At 41.4% G+C, this 22,560-nt stretch overlaps 1 protein-coding gene and 1 long non-coding RNA gene across 3 annotated transcripts; both read right to left on the bottom strand.

Annotated features, from left to right (window-relative positions):
• Nucleotides 1–9,115: 9,115 nt before the first annotated feature.
• Nucleotides 9,116–11,709, bottom strand: LOC115577060 (uncharacterized). Its single transcript, XR_003983004.1, has 4 exons — nucleotides 11,567–11,709; nucleotides 10,704–10,990; nucleotides 10,284–10,623; nucleotides 9,116–10,152 (listed from the first exon to the last, which is right to left on the bottom strand). It is a non-coding gene; the product is annotated as an uncharacterized LOC115577060 (long non-coding RNA).
• A 552-nt stretch (nucleotides 11,710–12,261) lies between these two features.
• On the bottom strand, nucleotides 12,262–19,531 carry LOC115577035 (kynureninase-like). 2 transcript variants are annotated; one of them, XM_030409813.1, is made up of 14 exons: nucleotides 19,339–19,531; nucleotides 17,554–17,748; nucleotides 17,338–17,458; nucleotides 17,162–17,244; nucleotides 16,084–16,145; nucleotides 15,905–15,976; nucleotides 15,586–15,660; nucleotides 15,099–15,245; nucleotides 14,786–14,884; nucleotides 14,630–14,703; nucleotides 14,479–14,531; nucleotides 14,247–14,332; nucleotides 13,454–13,684; nucleotides 12,262–13,367 (listed from the first exon to the last, which is right to left on the bottom strand). In XM_030409813.1, the coding sequence occupies exons 2-14, from the start codon at nucleotides 17,720–17,722 to the stop codon at nucleotides 13,251–13,253; spliced, it is 1,389 nt and encodes a 462-aa protein (XP_030265673.1). In that variant the 5' UTR covers nucleotides 17,723–17,748; nucleotides 19,339–19,531; the 3' UTR covers nucleotides 12,262–13,250. The 2 variants fall into 2 exon arrangements, with proteins under 2 accessions (XP_030265673.1, XP_030265672.1); XM_030409812.1 differs by having other exon boundaries at nucleotides 17,554–17,766; nucleotides 19,339–19,513.
• Between the last annotated feature and the right edge of the window lie 3,029 nt (nucleotides 19,532–22,560).

Here is a 22,560-nt window from a genome sequence, read left to right as displayed (position 1 = left end):
AAATTGTCTCCTGCTCAGTGGTCAGCTCTGGTCTTCATCTTACTGTCATCAGAAAAAGATCTGGATGTGTTTGACCTGAAGAAATACTCTGCTTCAGAGGAGGCTCTTCTGAGGCTGCTACCAGTGGTCAAAGCCTCCAACAAAGTTCTGTAAGTGTGGAGAAGTTTCTTCAGAATGCAGTAAATGTGCTGTTATTGACTCAAATAAAATTCATATTTTGTTGTTCTGCTTATTATTCTTTATCCAGACTGAGTGGCTGTAACCTCTCAGAGAGAAGCTGTGAAGTTCTGTCCTCAGTTCTCAGCTCCCAGTCCTCTAGTCTGAGAGAGCTGGACCTGAGTAACAACAACCTGCAGGATTCTGGAATGAAGCATCTGTCTGTTGGACTGGAGAGTCCACACTGTGTCCTTGAAACTCTCAGGTCAGGATTCATTATTTTATTTTATTTTAAATGTGCTTTTATTGACCCAAATAAAAAATTTTTTTTTTTCATTATTCTTTGTCAAGACTGAGTGTCTTTAACCTCTCAGAAAGAAACCATGCTACTTATTATTGTTTAATGTCTGTTTAATCCAGATTTAGTTTTGATGATTGTTCATATCTCTGACATATTAGAGTAAAACAGAAAGCAAGTTTACATGTGCTACAATGATATTATGAAAACTGTATCACCTAATGTCTTTTTTACTGTTCACGCTCCAGACTTGGTGTCTGTAACCTCTCAGAGAGAAGCTGTGAAGCTCTGTCCTCAGTTCTCAGCTCCCAGTTCTGTAGTCTGAGAGAGCTGGACCTGAGTAACAACAACCTGCAGGATTCAGGAGTGAAGCGACTTTCTGCTGAACTGAAGAGTCCACACTGTGTCCTTGAAACTCTCAGGTCAGGATTCATTATTTTATTTCATTATTTCATCTAAGAAGTACTCATGTACAATTGGAGCTGGTCTTGACCCAAAATGGTAAAAAGAATATATATCATATGCCAGAGGATAACGGGGGATGAGGAGAATGGAGGGATGGTTTCATTCCACCTCTGATCCTCCAACAGAGGTGAGATGACATCTGTATGGACAGGAGTGTGATGTTCTGATAGTGTTCACAGTCCGACAACTTAACAGATCCTTCGCTCATCAAAGTAACAATACAAAATCAATGACACCCCTAATCTGTATATACATTTTAAAAATGTGGGTCAGTCAGTCTATTCTGCACTTTAATCCTGATTTGGATGTTTCAGGCTGTCAGGCTGTTTGATCACAGAGGAAGGCTGTACTTCTCTGGCCTCAGCTCTGGACTCCAACCCCTCCCATCTGAGAGAGCTGGACCTGAGCTACAATCATCCAGAAGACTCAGGAGTGAAGCAGCTTTGTGCTCGACTGGAGGATCCAGGCTGGAGACTGGACACTCTCAGGTATGAAGAGTCCTGCTGCAGCCACAGACAGTCAGTGTGAGACTCTATATCTGTATTGTAGATGGTTCAGTGTCGGGAGGTCTGCTTCGGTGACTCCACCTCCAGTTGTTCAGTTCAGTTCTGGAGAAAAGGCAGCATAGCTTGAAGCCAAGAATTACAATTATACAAAAAGTAGTTCCGACCAAGCAATCTGATTGGTCAACAAGACATTTTGACCGTGCTCAAATCAGCATGACAGCACGCCTGACTCATTACTCAAAATATTACTCCACCAAGTCTGTGTGTCCATCTCCATGGCAACATAGTAACTGTCAGAGCTGGGGCAAAAAAAATAAAAAGTACGGCTTGAAATTCAAACTTTCTGCCGTAAAATATACAGAGGAAAAGCCGGGAGAAGCAGCCGCTAGACGTTTCTCTGTCGACCCCGAGAGTGAGAGACTGGCGGTAAAATAAAACGGATCTGTCCGAGGAGGACAGCAACAGGGCCAGGCTGCCTGCTGGAGGGAGGAAGAAGGCTAGAGAGGAGCCTGAGATAAACATGCGGGAATTAGTTATCAGCAAACGGCCACGCCACAAGAGAGTGTCCCACAAAATGATCAGGGTGATGGTGAAACAAATGTACGCCACAGTGAGTGACAGCAGAGATGAGAAGTTTGCAGCGAGTGCTGGTCGGCTGAATCGTTTCCTCGCCGCACCAACTTCACTTGCAGAAGACAACTGTTGCCCAGCAGGATGCCGGAGAATTCACCGAGAAGCTGGAGAAGTTTGTGACATTTTCATCCCGGATTTTTTAGAGGAAGGAATTAAATGTCTGTCCCAAATTGCCGTCTGGTCGCGGTGAAAACGTTTTATAAAAACTATAAAAGAAAAAAAAAAATCAACATCTTTGCTATAACTAGGGGTGCACTGATCCGATATTAAGATCGGATATCGGCCCCAATATTGACAGTTTTTGTTTTTTTTTCTCCGTCGCAGCACATCCTACGTCATTCTTCAGCGTTAGTGTGTCGCCTGCTGGGAGAGCGCAAGTTGTTGTTTGACCAACTCTTGATTAGTTTATTCTCAGGTTCGGCTGCTATGTTTTATTTTGTATTCCTGTTTGCAGGACGTTACACTTACTCACGTCACATTTCTCGCTGATTAGCTAGTAGCCTCACCGATCAGCTGTTAGCCTAGCAACGCTAACTTTCAAACCGACGTACTCAATACTCTATGGGCTGTCCAGCGTTGCTCCGTTGGTCCTCCCTCCACCACCACCTCAGGGTTATTCACCGCCGGGCTGCTTTGCCTCCTCCTCTGCTGCTTTGTCTCCCCGGCTCGCAGCGATGCTGGATGATCGCCCCCGCTGTGTGCACGGAGCCTCCAGACGCTAGTTTGTACACGGACGGTGCTGCTGACTTCGGTGCTAGTTTTCCCTCTGTGCTGACTGACAGGCGCTACATTCATTCTTTGTTTTGTTTGTTCCACTTTGTTACGTGTGTCCTTGGGTACCCTGACAGATGCTATATAAATTAAATGTATTTTTATTATTATTATTATTATTAATGTTACACATGTTTACAATGTTCGGTAACTGTAATGTAATGGTAACTGATTATTTGTCTTAGTTAGGAAAGTCTGGTGCCTTTAGTCCCTTTCACATGGTGGAAGGTATACAGTTTATTATTAATTCAACAACGGTATCGGATCAGTAACAGGTATCGGCCGATACGCTCAGTCCAGGTATCGGGATTGGATCGGAAAAAACTGGATCAGTGCATCTCTAGTTATAACTTGAGCGATAAAAATAAGCCTTTTCTGTTTATCTGTGCAGTACTGATTTAGTTTGGGAAAAACAGGAGAGTTTTGACACAAACACTAAAGTTACACCAACAAGAGGTTTGTGTGTGTTCTCAGATGTTGTGGTCCTCTTTCACACACACCAACATCCTGTGGCTCACTCTCAGTGTGTGAGGAGAGTGGCAGAGGTGAAGAGGTTCAGGGAGAACAGGGAGAAGCAGCCTGATGGACAGATTGTGTTTCTGTGTATGAGAGTCATGTCATGTCCATGTTTGCATGCTGAAAGAGGATGTGCTGCTCTGACCCCCCTCCTCCTTTCAGGGTGGAGCCTGCTGGAGTCCGATGGTTGACACCAGGTCTGAGGAAGTGTGAGTGTCTTTTTACTGTCATTCATCAAAACACTGTGACATCACTCATTCACATCTGTGATGTCATCATCACACTGATGATGACACATTAATAACTGCAGCTGTGTTGTGTCTTTTTCTCTCCATCAGATTCCTGTGAGCTCACAGTCGACACAAACACAGTCGACAGAAACATCAAACTGTCTGACAACAACAGGAAGATGACACGTGTGGAGGAGGATCAGTCATATCCTGATCATCCAGAGAGGTTTGAGTCCTTCTGGCCTCAGCTGCTGTGTAGAACTGGTCTGACTGGTCGCTGTTACTGGGAGGTTGAGTGGAGAGGAAGAGTTTCTATATCAGTGAGTTACAGAAGAATCAGAAGGAAAGGAGGCAGTGAAGACTGTGTGTTTGGATACAATGATCAGTCCTGGAGTCTGTGGTGCTCTGATGATGGTCGTTACTCTGTCTGGCACAATAACAGACAAACATACATCTCCTCCTCCTCCTCCTCCTCCTCCTCCTCCTCCTCCTCCTCCTCCTCCTCTGGTAGAGTAGCAGTGTATGTGGACTGTCCTGCTGGCACTCTGTCCTTCTACAGAGTCTCCTCTGACTCACTGATCCACCTCCACACCTTCAACACCACATTCACTGAACCTCTTTATCCTGGATTTGGACTCTACAGCTCTGGTTCTGTTTCCTCAGTGCGTCTGTGTGGTGTTTAGTGTGCAGAGTCTCCTCCTGTCACAGAAACATTGTCAGTGCTGAACAGTTGAGTCTGTACAGGATCACAGTCACATCAATCTTTCAGCTTCTTGGAATAAATTCATCAGTCAACTTTGTACAAAATGATTCAAAGTGATTGAAAAGATTCTTCATTTCCATTTGAAACTTCTTCTTCCATTAAATTGTGGATTAAATTGCGTTGACTTGTACTTTCTGTCATGTGTTGTTTTGAATTCTGGCTCTTGTTCCAATAAAATCCACAACTATTAGTGAAATGTAAGAAAGAGAAAACATTGAGTCGTCTGCAGCTTTAATTGTAAAGAATCATTGTGAACAAAGTTGTAAATGGACAGTAAAATCTGATCAAATGTACTCGACACTCCACCTGAAACACTCTGACTTATTTCATGTGTTTCTAATGATGAAACTAAAAGTTTGATGGTGTTGGTTAACACATGTAATTCTGTCCGTAGTGACAGAGTCAGAAACTGCACAACATCTCTTCATTTCTGTCTGATTATTCTATGAGAAGAAAACACATTTGAATGACAATCATTGTGTTTCTCTCAGTGTTTTGTGGCTGTTGAAGTCCGGCTGTATTTTCAGGACATTTGTTGGATTTGAATCTGGTCCGTCAAACTAAACAGCTGTGAGAAAAGTCTTTCTCTGTCTGAGCCGGTTGGCTGAAGATGTTTGGAAGTCTGAGAGCCGGATGAAATACTGAAACACTTTCACACATCACAAACTAAACTGTCCTCATGAAGTTTTGAAACAAGTGCTGAAGAGATTTGAGCTCATGTTTGATGCTTCTGAACGTTGATGTTCAGAGCAAAGAGTCTAAAACTTGTACAAATTGTTCCTTTTTGTCTCAATCTGACTTTGTTTGTGAAACGATCAGCTGACGAGTTTATAATCAGACTGAAAGATGTCGCACAGCATCACTGAAATGTTTCTCCTCTGATAAAGTAGCTCAATATAAAAGTCTACTTGTGTCCTCATCATGTTGTCTGTCAGTGTGTCCAGCGGAAACTGTAAATAATTCATATTGTTTTCATGCTATATTAAAGGAACCAGAACATATGAAGTGACATGTAGTGTGTTGATTTGAGATGTGGACCTCCAGAACCTCGTCAGATTGTCCCGACACATTTTAGATGCTTCCTGTGGTCGTTAACAATCATTTACAACAGTTTGACAGCGTTTTGCAGACTGAGTGTCACAGAGACAGTGAGGTTTATACTGAAGCAGTCTGTAAGAGGATGACGTCATTATTCTACAGACGTCACACTGTGACATCACTGTGACATCACTGTGACATCAGGACTTACTGCACAGTGAGAAGTTAAAGTCCTCAGTGTTTCTGTTGTGAACTGAATGTTTGTGAACTTTTGAACACTCACACAAAACATGACATCTGAAGACCAACAAGTAATCGATTACTTTAGACAGTAACTATAAGTGAATGTAATCTTGTTCAACAGGAATTCACAGGAAGCAGCTCGATTGACAAACACAGAAGATCAGCTGAAGATTTCATTCAGCGTGTTATTGATCTAAACATGTCACATGTTACAAAGACACTAAACAGGAACAATATAGGCTCCTTCTTTGTCCCCGTGGAGAAAGTCCCCAGACTCCCTTAACAAATGTGTCAGTTTAGTGAGTTGCTGAGTTGGAGACACTTTATAAAGTGTGTGAAACTCTGTCTCTGACTCATTCTGCATTATTTGGACCTTGTTGATAATTCAGCAGATGTTCTACATGAAGAATGTTTTCCTGTGTGTCCGAGTGATGTTGGTGTTCAGCAGGAGGTGACAGATGTTGACACCGGGTCTGAGCCGCCTCTCGCTCCTGTCATTACAAACCAAGCCGCCATTTCTACAAATTCTCCACTTTTATTGACGTCTTCCTTTAATTCATCTGAATACTTATATTCAATACTTCACTTTCTCACAAGATCCCAGAAACACACACCAATATTTTTCTCCTTGATGCAGTTTGAACAGAACAAATGTGTGATAACACAACTGTGACGTCAACACACACACACACACACACACACACACACACACACACACACGTGAACACATTCCAGTGTGTCCTCTTCCTCCATCTTCTTCTTCGTTGGTGTCCATGCTGTCTCTCTGCAGAGCACCAACAGACCCAACACATGTCTGCAGGGGCAGAGCGCCCTCTGGTGGCTGCACACACACACTGCATCTCTGTGTGGAGAGTCACAAAGCCCTCTGGTTTCTATCACAGCAGCTAAATCACACAGACAAATATATTGTGTCTACAAGCACAATGTGACTGACAGCTTGACACACCTGCAGCAGGTAGCTCAGTGTGCTGGAGGACTGGCAGGAAGTTGTGACACTGTGACTTCAGTCCTGGAGTCAGTCTGAGCTTTGAACACAGCTCTTCAAATAAAAGTAGTTCAAGTCATTTTTAAAACACGATGTCCAAAACAAAGAGTGAAATCTTCTTAGAAACAGAATTATATCTCCAACAAATTAGCTCAGGGAGATAAAGTGATGCTGTGAAGACTTTGTAGGTTTGATTCTTGATTAGTTTTCGAGTGTTGAGTTTCAAACTTCGAAATGTGAAAGAAACAAAGAACATCAGTGAGGTCCAGTAGCTCAGGCTGATAAAGCTCCTCATCAATAGTCTTGAGGTTATGGGTTCAAGAAAAGAATCTGATTTTCTTACTTCATAGATTTCAAAGCTTTATTGTCATTTAGTTTTCCCAACAAAAGTAGTACAACAAAAATGAGTTTACTTTTCTCCAGGATCAACAACACAAACACAAACACAATAAACACACAGTCAGTTTTGAATGCTGCTGTTTCCACCTTTCAGAAACAGGTGAGCATCATCAAAGATTGTATAGTCTTAGGGTTGACTTTCACTCTAAAGACAACCCTAAGACTATACAATCTTTGATGATGCTCACCTCTATCTAAAAGGTGGAACCCTTTTAGAAACAGGTGTGCATCGGATCTGAAGTGCTGAGGATGTGAGATTCATACTTTTGAAGCTGAACACAGAGAAAAAGTCTCAAAACCTCCAAGAAACACATTAGAAGACTCACTGATCAGGTAGTTCAGGATATTTGGGAATTTCTTTCAGTTTTTCATGATGTGGGTTTGATCCTCACTCAAACCTTTGACTTTGGAGTCTGTTATCAAAAAGAAGAAGTGAAAAGCCCTCATGAAGGTGAATTATCTCAGTGCAAATAGCTCAGTGAGTAAGATGATGAAGCAGCAGTTCTGAGGTTATGAGTTCAAGCCCTGGTGAAGCTGAGGTTTTTGCTGATTTGTCCTCTCAAAAAGGCCCAAAAAATGCTATAAAGCTCAAAACACCCTGATGGACCAGCTGAGATTTGATCCCTGAACCTCAGAACAGCAGCAGCATCTCATCTTACTCAGCTATTTTGCTACACAATAAACTCACTTCACAGTATATATAACACCAATAAATGTGCAGGAGAGCAATAATTTGGTTTTCACAACATAAAGATTGTCAGAGGATCAATCCCACAACCTCCCAGTCTGAAGGCAGCAGTGTAACAAACATTTACAAGCATGAAAACATCATTTCAGCCGTCGACCTTAAATTCTGCTTCTAGTGGTTCTTTGCTCCCAATCCAAACACGTCCTCACATAAATCAGTCTGGTGAAACATTCAGCAGCTGAAGCTCGACCTCCACACTTCACTGTTCGCACAGTTATAGTTCATGATCCTGGTTCAAGAAACCTTTGTGATACTAAATTTGGATACTTTTGTTCATAAACTCCACATTAAATTCTGTCACAGCCAAATAATTATTTGTTGTCCAAAAAGTCTTTGCAGGAGTGAAACAAGCATCAGAGCTTCTGTGTTTTTTGTTTTGTTGGTTTGTCACTAAGATTACACAAAAACTGTTAAACAGATTTACATGAAACTTGGCTGGAGGACGAGTTTTGGTCCACAATTGAACCAGGTAACTTTTGGTGTGGATCTTGATAAAGTGACAGATCCAGTCAATTTTTTTCTCACTTACTTCAACATTGCGATTTTTGACTTTCTTGTCAATAAATACATAAATAATTAGATTGATAAAAAAGAAAAGTTTGAATCTTTATTTCACAATACATTACTGTGTAGAAATGAAAACATGTAGCAACATAAATGTTGAGACAAATAATTGTTTTCATCATTTATTTATTCTGTCCAGATTATCAGTATTGAAATATTCATTCATAGATGCATTTTTTCCCCAAATCAAAATATTTTCTACAAAAAAAGCTTATTTTTTCCACCTGTGCCCATTTTTTTGTTGGTTTGTTACCAGGATTACACAAAAACTACTGAACAGATTTTTATGAAACTTGGCTGGAGGATGAGTTCTGGCCCACAATAGAACCAGTTAACTTTTGGTGTGGATCTGGAAAAAGTGACGTATCCAGGATTTTTTATTTTTTTTCACTTTTGTGATAAAGTTTACAAAACATACCTTGGCCTTGAGTGCATTCCGGTTGTTGTTGTTGTTTCTAATAATGTTATCAAATTTTATTATATATATATGTATATATACTGTATTATACATACATATTTCATTTTGAAAAATTCTTCTTTTGTCCTCCATTTTGCACATAATTCAAATCACATCACTTGGTTCAGATTTAAGTTATGTATAATTCATGCGGTCTTTCTGGGGGAATACTTTGTAGTCATTTGTATTAAACCCACAGTAAGATGTCTGAAATTCTACCACTAGATGGAAACATTGAAATGCATCAACAACCAGCCTCTCTTGTTGTACGCTGATGAGATTATATAAATCCAGTTTCAACATAAAGCAGTGAGGAACAAAGTCATCTTTAATTCAGTGTGTTTTATTAAAATCCACTCATTCAGTCGATCACAGTAACAAAAGTGTTGGGATTTTGTGAAATGTGAAAAAACACAAATATTACAAACAGAGGGTGCTACATTATGCCATGTGCAACTGTGAAATATCCCCCCTGAAAAAACACTTAACAGTTTTTTTCCACCTTAAATCCAGAAGATACAAAGTAAAAGCAGTGCAAACGTCAGTAAACAGAACGTGAAAATATCACTAAGTTTATACATTGTGCAACAAGAACAGATCCCCCTAGGTCAATTTTAAAGTGTTCATATGCAGAAAAGTCTGTGGTGAGACAATTTTGTAAACACATTCAAACATTTTCCTTTTGGTCAAGATTCACATTTAAAATTCAATAATATTGCATCAATACATATTTACAATGTATGCACACTTAATAGTTAAGATTTGTACACGAATACTTTAACGTCTTGTAAAAATTACACCAAATGTGCCCAAAAATCGAACAGGGACTGATTACATGTTTTTTTTAGCAGCATCGTTAACGCTTGTTGCCAGAAGGGAAAAAACACCTGATTAGTCAAAAAACATTTTATTCAAAATAATAAATATATAAGATAGATAAATACAGTATTGTGAAGGCGCGTATCATACAAACTGGCAGCCCTCTTCAGCAGGTTATTATTACTGGTAGCCTAAAGACAGTGGTTTTATTGCACAAGAGCAACAGGGAGCGACTCCCCGTTGGCACGGACCAAACTCACACAAATCCAGAAAGAATAAACTAAACGACACACCTTCCCCCGAAGAAACTCTGCATAGAATCGGATTGACGACATGTGAAGACCACCTCAACTGTTTGAGCTATTCTATGCAGGATCTCAGATTTAAGGTGAAGTTAACAGTTTACTTTTTGGTCAAAGAACTTTTTGTTCCACGTTGAGGTGTAGTGAGTCACCCGGGTCTCGTCAGGAGCAGCCGTCTCTCCAGGTGCTATCACAAAGAGCACTGAGGGTGGACCATCTCTTTGGAGGAGTTGGTAAACTGAGGACAACAAGAAGAGATTGGTCAAAGTTTAGTGGCCAAGACTCAGGATGGAACCAACCCACACCGGCTGCTATACAAGAGCTGATGTTGCCATTTAAAGACACATTCTGTAAAAGCAAACGTGTTACCTTCGTATTGGTTGGGCCGCCTTGCTGCGAGGGGTGGAGATTGGTGTGCCAACAAAGGAGGCGGGGCGGGGCAGGCCGCTGCGGGGCGTGGCCGGGGTTGACGTGGGCGTCCCTCCACCTCCAGGTGGTTTACTGAGCATTGGGATCCCGCTGCCCAACCCGTTGTTACCCCCAGCAGTGCCGCCGCTGCTCAGAAACTGGAGGCTGGTGGAGGTCGGCATGGAGGCCGAGCCCTTGATTGTGGGGCTGACGTAGGTGGTGGCCTTTAACCTTTGGCGTGACGAGGTGGTGAAGTTTCCGACACTCTGGACCCTGTTCTGCAGCTGTCCGGGGGAGGGGACTGAGAGCGAGAAGAACATCAGTGACCCTTCTGCTGAAAAATACTTTGATTGAATTATTAGAGGGGAGTAGGTGTCTTACTGGAGGACTGCAGTCGAGTCAGCCCGCTGGACCAATCAAAACTCTGGCTGGAGTCAGAACCAGTAAGAAAGGAAGGACGAGTATCTGATGACGTCGCGTCCACTGTTTAAAGTTGTGAGTTCAAATCCTTGAGGTTTTCACACAATTATTTTGTGGTCAAAAGAAGTGAAATGCTCAAAGAAAGTGACTCATTTAAGACTGATTCATCAGCTCAGGATGGTGAAGTGATGCTGTGAAGTCTGGAGGTTGTGGGTTCAATCCCTGGGTAGTTCAGCTGATTTTTAAACCTGATGTCCACAAGAATAAAAAAAGGTCAAACTTATTCAGGCCCATATCTGTTTGTTTAGAATAAAGAGTGGTAGAAATACCCACAATCCTTTGCTGCAGTAAATAAAGAGCTGCCACACAGTTAAAGTAGTCAGTACAACAGCACAACTTCAGCAAACCTGTTTCTTCAACACGTATGAATGTATTGATTTGTTATTGAATCAGCACACACATCAGATCAGATGAGATGATTGAAAACACGACACATGATCACTGAAATGTTTCTCCTCTGCTAAAGTAGCTGAATATAACATGCTGCTTGTATCATCATTGTGTTGTCTCTGTCAGTGTGCTGGTGGAAAGTAATTGAGTACTTTTACTACAATTAGTCATCAAATGAATTTCTGAATATGTGTCCAGGAGAAATAGCAAACAATTAATGTCAAGTCCTCCTCTTGTTCAACTTGGAAACCCATTTAACACAAAATCAATGAAGTTAATGCTGCAATGTGTTCCTTAACCAATCTACAACATAAACTCGAACATATTAAGCAGCATTTCAAACACCATGAAAGTAAATAAAACATTTCACCGACATCTTTGGACTGAACCTGTGAGTGAACTTGGAGCGTCTTCTCTCTGAAGTGTGTTTGTCTGAATGACTGAGAACCTCCATGTCTTCACAGGTGCTCCACATCACCGGCAGTGACTGATCAGGTGACAAGCAGCCAGTTTGCTGCTGCTGGTGCACTCTGGGAAGTGTGGTTCTTTGAGACGCATTCCTGAGATTCAGCTCAACAATTAATATTGTTTCCATGCTATATTAAAGGAACCAGAACACATGAACTGACATGTAGTGTGTTGATTTGAGATGTGGACCTCCAGAACCTCGTCAGATTGTCCCGACACATTTTAGATGCTTCCTGTGGTCGTTAACAATCATTTACAACAGTTTGACAACGTTTTGCAGACTTATGAAGCATTACCACATTCAAATATATAAAATGTTTGTAACATGTGGTCCAGGGTTACCTCAAGGCAAAATGGCCGTCCATCAAACAGGAAGTGGGAGACTTCAATTTGATTCATACTCAGGGGAACCCAGATTGTACCAAGTGGGATAGAGTACAAACTTTACATGGTTTGAATCATTTATTGAGCTTTATGAGCATTTTTCAGCCTTGAGAGTACTAATATGTATATTTAGTCAATAATACTTAGAAACTGTAAAGTTTGGTTCCAGGACTTATACTTGTGGTGGAGTAATCAAGCTATCGTTCCTTCAAACAGCTCAAATATCTTCAGTTTATTACACAATATTCAGTCGCTGCTTCATAAAAACTCTCATCGTTTGGACTTTTGACATTTTCACTGACTTACAGCAGAACTTCTCCTCCACAGACATCACATTTGGCTACGTCTACTTCCTTCATTAGCTTCGCGGGACACCAGGAGATCATTCAGACATTAAACATCTTACAAACATCCGGACGTGAAACGTAACGAAAAGGTTAGCGTGTTAGCCACCAGAAGTACACATACATACTTCCACACTTAAAACAAGTTATTACTTACATAACATCGAGATAACAGTAGAAAAACACCATGTGGTTTATACAAGTAGTCTAGGAAGTACTGTAATGTTAAATACTCATGAGACTGTTATTGTTCAGATGTTTCATTTTATTCTGTACGTTCTGAGTGTTGATGTGAACAGTTGTGTTTAAAAGATGTGTGTTAAATTAGCACAAGTTTTATTCCAACACTTAACTTAAAGGGATATTCCGATTAATCCATCTTCTAACACACCAAGTGAGAACCCCCCCCCTCAAGAGATCAAGCTTTTCTGACCGCTAGCTTATGTAGTTTTAGCAACCTAAGAAAAGAGGATAACAATACACTGCAGTCTTCAGCAACAGTACAAACAGGGTCCCAGCACATAGTTGGAGGCATCAAACATCTGCATCGGTAATCGACTCGCAGGACTTCCCCACAACGACCAAGCTGCTGCAGGAGAGTGGTGAGCTGTGTTCTCTTTTCAGTAGAAATCCGGCAAAGCTAGCAGATGGTCAGAAAACTGGTCTTACTCTGTGTCTTGATGTGTTAGACCACGACCTCAGGTGGGCAGCAGGTGAGGGAACAGAGGTGATGGTTGTTTTTCAAGTACAAGATCAGAAGAACAAATATGTGTCCAGGTCACATTAAAACAATCTGGTAAATACTGAGCATAACTGAGAATAAAGCTGTTCTGGACTGGTCTGAGTTTACAGCTGTCACTCATCAGCTGCTGGCGGCGAGCGCGTGTCCCAGCGTTTCCACAAATCGATGGACGTCGCTGAAGGAGTTGTAGAGCGGCACCGGAGCGATACGCAGCACGCTGGGCTCCCTCATGTCACACTGAACAACAGGAAGTCACAGAGTTACTGTTAGAGATCATGAACAGGGAAACAATAATGAGATTTCTTTATTGAGGATCTACTCACAGCGACGCCCCTCTTCTCCAGCTCCTGGAAGACCTTCTGGATGTGGATGGAGAAGCAGAGTGAGAGCTGGCAGCCTCTCTGCTGAGGGTCGGAGGGCGTGATGATGCTGACGTGAGGTTTGTGAGGCTGCGCCGGGTCTTTGGTGTAATACTGTTGGATCAGGTACTCCAGGTAACCCGTCAGCAGGACGGACTTCCTGCGCAGCGCCTGCATACTGGTCATGTTGAACACCTGGAAGAATGAGATTCAACTGAGGTGAAGATAATGAAGTTAATTATATATATTTTTGTTGTTGTTTGTTTTTTTCCATTTCTTCGTTTTTTGTTTCTTTTTTCCCAGATAAATATTTTTTTCTTATGGAAGATTTAAAAAAAAAAAAAAAAATGTTTTCTTGAAAAAATAAAATGTTTTTGAAAAAAAAGTTATATTTTTTGGGGAGAAAAAAAAATGTATCCGGGAAAAAATAATTTATTTTCAAAAATGGAAAATATTGGAATGATTTTTTTGACCTGTAGAGTAAAAACATTAGATAATTATTACTCTGTGATTTGATCATTCCTGCACAAAAATGTTCAAATCCATTAAATTCTAAAAAAGGCATTGGTGAAGATCTGGATCTTGATTGTTGAACATTTTGGAGATTCTCTTCACAGACAAAACTACATTATCATGCCTGTTGAAAGTTCCGATTTTATGTGCAATATTCTTATTATTTCAATAAAGAAATAACTATATTAAAGAACATCGCTCATGTTGGGGAAGTTCTTTCATTAAAGCATTACGTCTGCAGTACCTCCAGACTGGCCTGCAGGGGGCAGACCAGCAGGATGGGCTGGTTGGACAGTCTGAAGCCGCTCACTCCGGGCTGCAGGTCCAACACTGAGAGCACAACAAATAAACACTGTTAACAACACAAAACAGCTGAGACTTTAGTTTCTGTGTTAATACACAAATGTGGCAGCTGTAATATACTATGAGACCACAAGATGGCAGCAAACAGCAGCTTTAAACTGATTTCTGCTCACCGTTGCTCATCTGGAAGCGAGTGTCCAGGTTGTGTCCCCACCATCCCATCAGCCTGAAGAACATACAGGATGTTAACATGATGAAAGCAGCTCGATCAGAAATGAAAAACAAACCTGAAACTTTAAACATTTAGAAGAAAAAAGCTCTCACGCAGGTTTGATGGTGTCTTTGTGTTTCTCGTGGATAAATGCAGCGCCGAGACCTCCAGCCCCTGAGTTCAGATACTGAGAGCAGACAGTCGTACCTGATCAGTATACCTGAACTCTCATATGAATGACATGTGGAGGACTCTTCCTGTCAGCTCACCTTGTAGGAGCACCAGCAGGCGAAGTCCACCCCCCAGTCGTGCAGCTTCAGCTGGGCGTTTCCTGCAGCGTGGGCGCAATCAAACCCCACGTAACAACCCTGACGCACAACAAGGAAAATAATTACTTTTTACAACAATAAGACTTTCCATAATGTCTTTGTAAACCAAAATAAACATGTTGGCAAAAAGTTGCATCCTATCTGTGAGCTGATAATCTTGATGTCGGAGAAGTTACTGTGATCTTGTTTTTCTCTGTTGATGAAGAAGTGATTATATTTAACCCTCGGTGGTATTTGCACGTCTTCCTGTTACCTTCCTCTGGCCGGCCTCAGTGATGGCGGCCATGTTGAACAGCTGGCCGGTGTAATACTGAACTCCACTGAGCATCACCACGGCGATGGACTCGCCCTCCTTCTCGATGACCTCCAGGATGTCCTCCGTTCTCAGAGTCTCTTCTCCCTGAACAGATCGGACAGTTTCTGGTTTGTTTCCTGTGAAGTTTCACTTTCCCTTCTCAGTTACTGAACATGCAAATGTAAACGTTAAAGTCTGTTTTACTTCAGGTGATCCATTTTCTAAGTCTGAATAGTTTTCTCTCCTGTGTTTATGACTTGAGAATGAGTCACAGAGGTGAAAGTTCAGAAGAATTCATTTTTCACATTTGAAACCGAGACATCAGACTTAGAAAAAGTCTTCACTTTCCTCCCTCAGGGCTTTATAGGGCACAATATTAGCTCGGATGCTAATGCTAGCTCACAGCAAAACAACCAAACTGTGTGTGAACTGTTTGCTCCTGTACCGGTCTGGCTTTCAGCAGCAACATGCTCTGCTGAGGGTCGAATCCTCGCAGCTGGATCTGAGACTCGACGGCGTACTGAGGACAGGAGAGAAGACAGGAGTCAGGTTCATTTGTTGTTTCTGTGTTGGACCACCAGCTTTTAACATCCGGTGACCTTTGAGATTCACGCTTTTTATCTGAGCTGGAGTCAAAGTGCAGCAGCATGACAACCAAGAAGTAAAAAGAGGATTTGTGGCTCAAGAATTCCAGCAGTAAAGGAAGGATTTCATAGAAACTGGGTGTTTTATGTGTCTGTTCAAACATGTGTAGGTTAACTCACGTGGTCTGAAGGAAAGGCTTTGTCTTCCAGGAGGATTTTGTGGCGAGCTGCCGTTGGTTTGTAGAAGGAAAGCTGCAGAATAAAGACAAAAACTGTCATTTTGAGTCTTTTTTAACGTCTGTTTTTCTTCTAGTTGTGTTTTCTTCTTCTGAATGCTGACAGAGGTGTTTGTCTCTCACCATCAGGAGGTGTAAATTAACTGTCAGGCCGTTCATCAGTGCCACCTCCTCAGTTTTAGCTCCTGTAATGAAAAGAGAACAACGTTTCATTTCATACATAAGAGATTTTCTCAGGGATCACTGAGGATCGGCTGATATTTAGACGAATCAACAATCTAATTTATCTTTAAAGCCGTACATGCTGGATCCGTCTGGTGAAATCTTGTTATTATGTAACATTTTTAATAAATCAAAGCAAATGTGATGGAAGAAGTTCAAATGTAAAGACCTGTTTGTTTAAAGACCCTTCATGTGGACTTTGGACGCTACAAAAAGTGCAGTGACCCAAACAAGCAGCTTCAATGGCATTACATCAACACTGAGTGGACATCTGGATTCATGTGTTCAGGTGTTTTGTGTTCAGCTCCGTTTGATTTTTTACAAGGTTTTATTGCAAAACTCATTCTCCGGAATAAATGTTAGCAAAGCACATTTCTGCAGAACCACAGACAAGTTCAAATGAGTGTTTCTTTATGTTTAGATTTTACATTTGTCTTGGTTCTCTCCTGTTGTGACGCTGTGCTGATGCTCTGGTAAGGTTTAGGCACAAAAATGACTCGGTTAGGGTCAGAAAAACTTCATGGTTTGGCTTAAAATATCTGTCACAAAAACATCTGGAGATGGAAAACAGCTGGTTTTGTCGCCACTAAAAAACAGGTGGAAATGTCACAGACTCGAACTATGGTCTCCCAGCCTTGAAATATCATGGCTTGGTGTAAAATAGTTGTTTCGGGTGCCAGAAAACGCCTGAAGATTGTTCATCCTCCCTTGAGAAATAGTTGTTTTTTCGTCACCACAGAAAACACCTGATGATGGTTGTACTTCCTGGGAAGAATAGTCAGTTGTGGTCACTGAAAGTGGCTGGAAACATCCCCACAGATTTGGACTGCGGCCGCCTATTAAGCACTCTTAAAATGTCATTGTTTGGCTTAAAATATTAGTTTTGGTTGCATGAAAAACCCTGAGATAGTCCATCCTCCGATGAAAATAGTTGGCAAATGTAAACAGCTGGAGATGTTTAAAGTACAGCGTCTCTTACCGACAACATTAGCCATGAGTTCCTCTATGTTGTTCTCGGCCCAGGCCCAGGGTCGAGAGCCCCCCGTGTGACCGTGGACGCCCCTGCAACAGAGTTGATGTCACACATTGTAACTGAACACTCGCCTCATATTGAAGCCCCTTTGATAAACGATGAATTTAAGAGTGGACACGTACGTTTTGGCCCACTTCTCCAGCTCCTCTTCCAGGTACTGCCGGGCCTTTTTGGGCTGAAGTCCCAGAGAGTTCCCCACCAGGTAGATGCATTCTTTGGTGCCATCGACCAGCGAAGGATCAGCTGTGGAGACATTAAACTAATGCTAATTATTTTCATAGGCTTAAATGATTAAGCTGCTACTGAACGTTGATATGCAATCAGCACTATTCACTCACAGGGAGGCAGGTCTGCTATCTTGGGCACCAGGAAGTGCTCCCTGAGATGTCTCAGTTTGTCGTGTTTGTCGAGGTATGCGGCCACGTCTGCAGAGGTCGGACTGCAGCCCAGCTCGGCTGAAATCCGCCTCAAAGTTTCTGTCACTGACGAGCCGTCAAACGGGTCCATCGCTGTGAGACTGGGAGGCTGCTGGCCTGCAGAGAGACAACATGCTACACTTTTTATAAGTTCAACATTCAAATTCAGCCCAGTTAGTTACGTGTCTTTGGGGCAACTGAGCCTGATATTTTTGAGACGTCAGGAATTTTAGGAGTCAACAAAATCTGATATTTTTAATAAGCCTGCTGTACTTTTGCAGCTGTCTTTAGGAAACAAAACCAGATATCTTTAACGAGATGTCAGCCATCTTTCAGTCATCAGAACTGGGGGTCATTTTAACAACAGGTCAGGACTTTTACAGCCTTCTTCAGGGCAACAAACCAAATATTCCTAAAGAGAAGTCACGACTTTTTGCAGCCGTCTCGAGTCAATTAAAAAAGGCTATTTTAAACATGACATTTGGACATTATGCCTCGGTCTTTAGGGCAACAAAACCTTTTAAAACATTTTAACAACATGTCCGGGCTTTCGGCAGCCGTCTTTGCATAAACAACACACATTATTGTTAACGAGATGTGGGCAGGGGCGGTTCTAGGGAGGGGCCAACAGGGGCCAGTGCCCCCGTAACTCCGAGTCTGGACCTCCCTGTGGCCCCCCTGACAGGGAGTCTGTATAAATAATACAATGACAGATTTCTTGCAATGATTTTGTTTTGATGGGAAAGGCAGAAATAAAGTGTCTCAGCAGTTTACTTCACAATCAAAATTGCTGAAATTGTAAACACTGTTTTGTCTGAATGAGAGATTTATCTTTTTTTCCGGGTTGTATGTGCCCCCTAACAAAAAAGCCGGCCCCAACCTGGCCCCCCTATTAAAACTGGTCTAGAACCCCCACTGGATGTGGGGACGTGTTGCATCACAGGTTTGCAGTTTTTCCCTGGACAAGAAATCCTCAATTAAACATCATATTCAATCAAAACTTCTTGTAAAATGGCCACAAAGTATTTTGGACTTTTTCTCTCTCCACTGAAATAAGAACTTAACTTTTCAGGAACTGAGAAAACAGGCACATGCACATTTGGACGAGGATCAGATCATCTTTTCCTGTCTTGAATTCCCCTTTTACTCGCCTTCATCAAACTGCCCTGGCACCCGTTCAGCAGCTCGGCTCTTAACTCGGATCACATTACACCTGTTTCAGCCTCACTGAGAAGCCTAACAGTTAAAGTTCTGAACTGATTTTTAAAGATTCATTCAGTTTTATACACGGCACCGCATGTTGTGACTGACCGGCCTCCCAGATCATCCAAACATGTGAGTCATCAGCATTAATCTGCTGATGTGACAGTTTTTACTCGTCTTTTCGCAAAATACAGTTTTAAAATCTTCTACTGAAATATGAAAGATTGGAGTTGCAGCAAAACACATAAAACCTGCACATGCAAATGACACATTTCAAGAATTATCTGTGTTTGTTTGTTAGATTTTTATGTGCACATTTGGATCTATATCTCACTGAACATGCTGTACATTCTATATAAAGACACAGAGTTTTACTCATCCACACTGATCACAGTCCAGTTTTTACACAATCAAATGAAAATTCTTTGTTTACCATCAACATGTCTGACTCGTCATTCAAGCTTGTTCATTCTGTTAAACATTTTACCAAATGACAGAACTCACGGTGTGTAGATGAGCTTCCTCTCCGCAGTCAGCTGCTGGACTGAGTGACTCTGGATTTGTTCTTTAACCTCTCTGATAACTCGCTCAGGTTAATCATTGTTCTGACGAACAAAGCTCCAGATAAAGACAGAGAGGAACATGTCAGTCTGGCTGATTCCTGATCTGTGGTTCTGTGCTGCAGGCAGAAGAGAGAAACTTCCTCAATTCTCATAGTTTCTCTTTAGTCTGACAATGTAAAGGTGGAGTGTGAAGTTCCACATGTTGTGAAGAAAACACACCCGGACAGACACGTGAATCATCTGCTGATCTAACAGAATCCACTCGTCCGGTTCATCGGTTACATGTCCACAGGTGACACTGTGTACCTTTAACTCCCTGCAGCCACTAGTGGAAATTATTATTTAATGCCAAATGGTTTAGCTGTTAGCCAGACTGACCTTTCACGTTTAAAGTATGACACCCACCACCTTTAAAGGAACAGTTCACCCAAAAAGGTAAAATCCAGTCATCACCTCCTCCCCGATAGAAAGTCAGGTGAAGTGTTCGTAGCCCACCAAACACTTCTGGTTCATCTGCTAAACATCTGAAGCAGCTGGGGAACAAAATGTCTCCATACTGGTGCAACCCGAGGCTATGGAAGCCCAGATACCACAAACTGATGTGGCAAGTTGTTTACATCCTTTTCAAAAAGCTGAATTCTAAAATAACATCTCTTCATCTCGGAGAGCGCTGCCTTGAACTTTCACTTTAAGCTACTTGTCAAAACAGACCAGTTAGTGTACTGAATTAAACAACAGTGTGCTTAATGCTCATTAATGTCACTTTTGTGAGATGAAGAGTGTGTTATCTTTATCTCACTGTACAGGCAGTGCCAGTTTTAAGGTTAAATCTGATGTGTTCAGCTGAATAAAGGTCAGTTTATTTAGTGTTCACTTGTTTAGACTTAGTTTGTTTGTTAAGTCTGCATTTTCTTCAAATATCCACTAGATGGCAGCAAAGTGCAGTCAGTCCAGAAGTTAACAGATTCAGCTTTATGTACTGACAGCAAATCCATGCAGGAATATGTAGAAATGTCTCATTATATAATAGAGATCAATAATTGTATGATAGGATTTTATGTTTAATGGACTGTAATTGTTTTTTGTTTCATTGTGTGAAAATGATCCACTATTGATGCCTTTAATTTGAAGAATAATACTTATATACTAAATACTAAATATGTATATTATTTACACAACTGTATATTTTATTTGGTTTGAGTCTAAATCTGAAGACATCTCGTCTGAGAAACGGTTACAATATTCTCATAATCTGACTTTAAAGACTGGGATTTGTCAGATAAAGAACTTAGATTCAGTCTTTGGCTAAAATGGTTGATTGATCGATATACATTTTGAGCATTGTTTTTCTCACCTTCTTCTCCTCCTCCTGCTCTTCTTTTTCTTCTTCTTCTTCTGCCTCATTGTTCGTCTTCACAGCTCGCAGCTCCTCCTTCCATCCACACCGCATCCAACTGTGATGGAACATAAAATAATACAAACATTAAAGTCCATTAAAGACTCAAAGGACTTTAATGTTGTGATGAGAGCCAGTCAGAGGCGAGTAACAAGGTGCTGAGGTGTTTTTAATCACCCGTTTGGATCAAGACAGATTGTTAACCTGACATTACCTCAGTGACACCTCACTATTTGGGAAATGTCTCATGATCAACCTCGACAGAGTGAGAAAAACCCAAAGCTGAAGGTTCAGAGGTGGTACTGTACTCTGACCCGCAGTACGGAGGTGTAACCAGCACTCAGTGAGGCCCGGCAGCCTGTGTTTGGACTCAAAGCGAGGCCAGAACCTTCTGTCAGACACCGTCTCTGGAGAACCTCCTGAATCGACACCATGACTGAGATACTTCGCTGTATCTTCAGGAGATTTTAAAGAGGATCCGAGGAGGTGCCCTGAGGAACACCTTCAACACAACAACACAACACAATGTTTTAAAGAAAGTTAAACAGCATGAAGACTGTATAAAAATCTGATACTTAACACTTAATTTCTTCTCTACTTACTTAAACCTGTATTTTCTGTAAAGCAGGTTGTTTTCCATTTCTAAATGTGGGTTAAACTCTGCACACAGACCTCTGCAGAGGCCTCATCTGTTCATTATCTCTTCATGTGACTAAAAACAGTTTGTGACTGAGATGATTTCACTGCGGGGGGAAGTGAGAGCCCGCAGAGCTGAAACAGAGAAGGTCGGCCTCCCGACTGAAGAGTAAATATCAGGTGCTGGAGGCCGCTGAGACAAAGACACATACCTTTCCACTAAATAAAAGACCTGAGAGGAGCAGCAGGTGTTCTGCCTTTTCATTCAGACTTCAGCGCTGTGAGAAAGTCTCAGAGCTTCGTTAGATGTCTGAACTGAACTGATGGTTTTTAAATGTTGTGCTTCACGTTCAGGCATTTAAAATTTTAGAAATGTTGTTTCTTAAACTCTTTTTGAAATGCTAAAATAAAATGTCTTTTAAAGTTCCTGCAAACCACTAAAAATGTGCAGATTTATATTTGACTTGTTTCACACTTAACATATAAACATTTATACAATATAACTTTCCAATTAAGAGGTATATGAGCCGACTTTCATGTCACAATGATGAGACGATAATCAAGAAGGCTGTGAAGCCAGTGACAACTGTTTAAGACTGGGTTTAAACATTTGTGAGATGTTTTTAACCAGACGTCAGGACGGTTCACAGATGTTCTCACAGCAACAGAATCAAGTATTGATGTTTGATGTTTTGTACATGATGTTCTAGATCTTGTGCCTGAATCTAATCAGAGCACAAAAAACAAACAATAAACTGAGAATTGAACATAAAGAAAATGTAAAATGCCTCCAAGTGTTTCCATTTGTAGCAGCTGTAAACACTTCACTGGTTTAAATATACCGAAACTTTTACAGAAAAGTTGCTGGATGCCACATTTAAGCGATCAAGTCATTTCTCATGTTAGACAACTTTCTTCAGTTCAGCAACATTTCCATAAAATTGCAATAAAAACAAACATGAAGAGCACTGACTGTGAAACAAGTGCCAGTAGTTTTTGATCTCATTGGCTTCAACAACAGAAAGTCCGACCCAGTAAGTATTCTCAGATTTCTCTCTGATCCCGACCAACTACCTTTCTCTCACATACTAAAAGCTGATTGGTTCACACTTGAGGTTGACCCGGCAGTGA

The sequence above is a fragment of the Sparus aurata genome, chromosome 24 (genome assembly GCF_900880675.1).
Source record: "Sparus aurata chromosome 24, fSpaAur1.1, whole genome shotgun sequence".
Lineage (NCBI taxonomy): Eukaryota > Metazoa > Chordata > Actinopteri > Spariformes > Sparidae > Sparus > Sparus aurata.
This window is presented reverse-complemented; position numbering and strand designations above follow the sequence as displayed.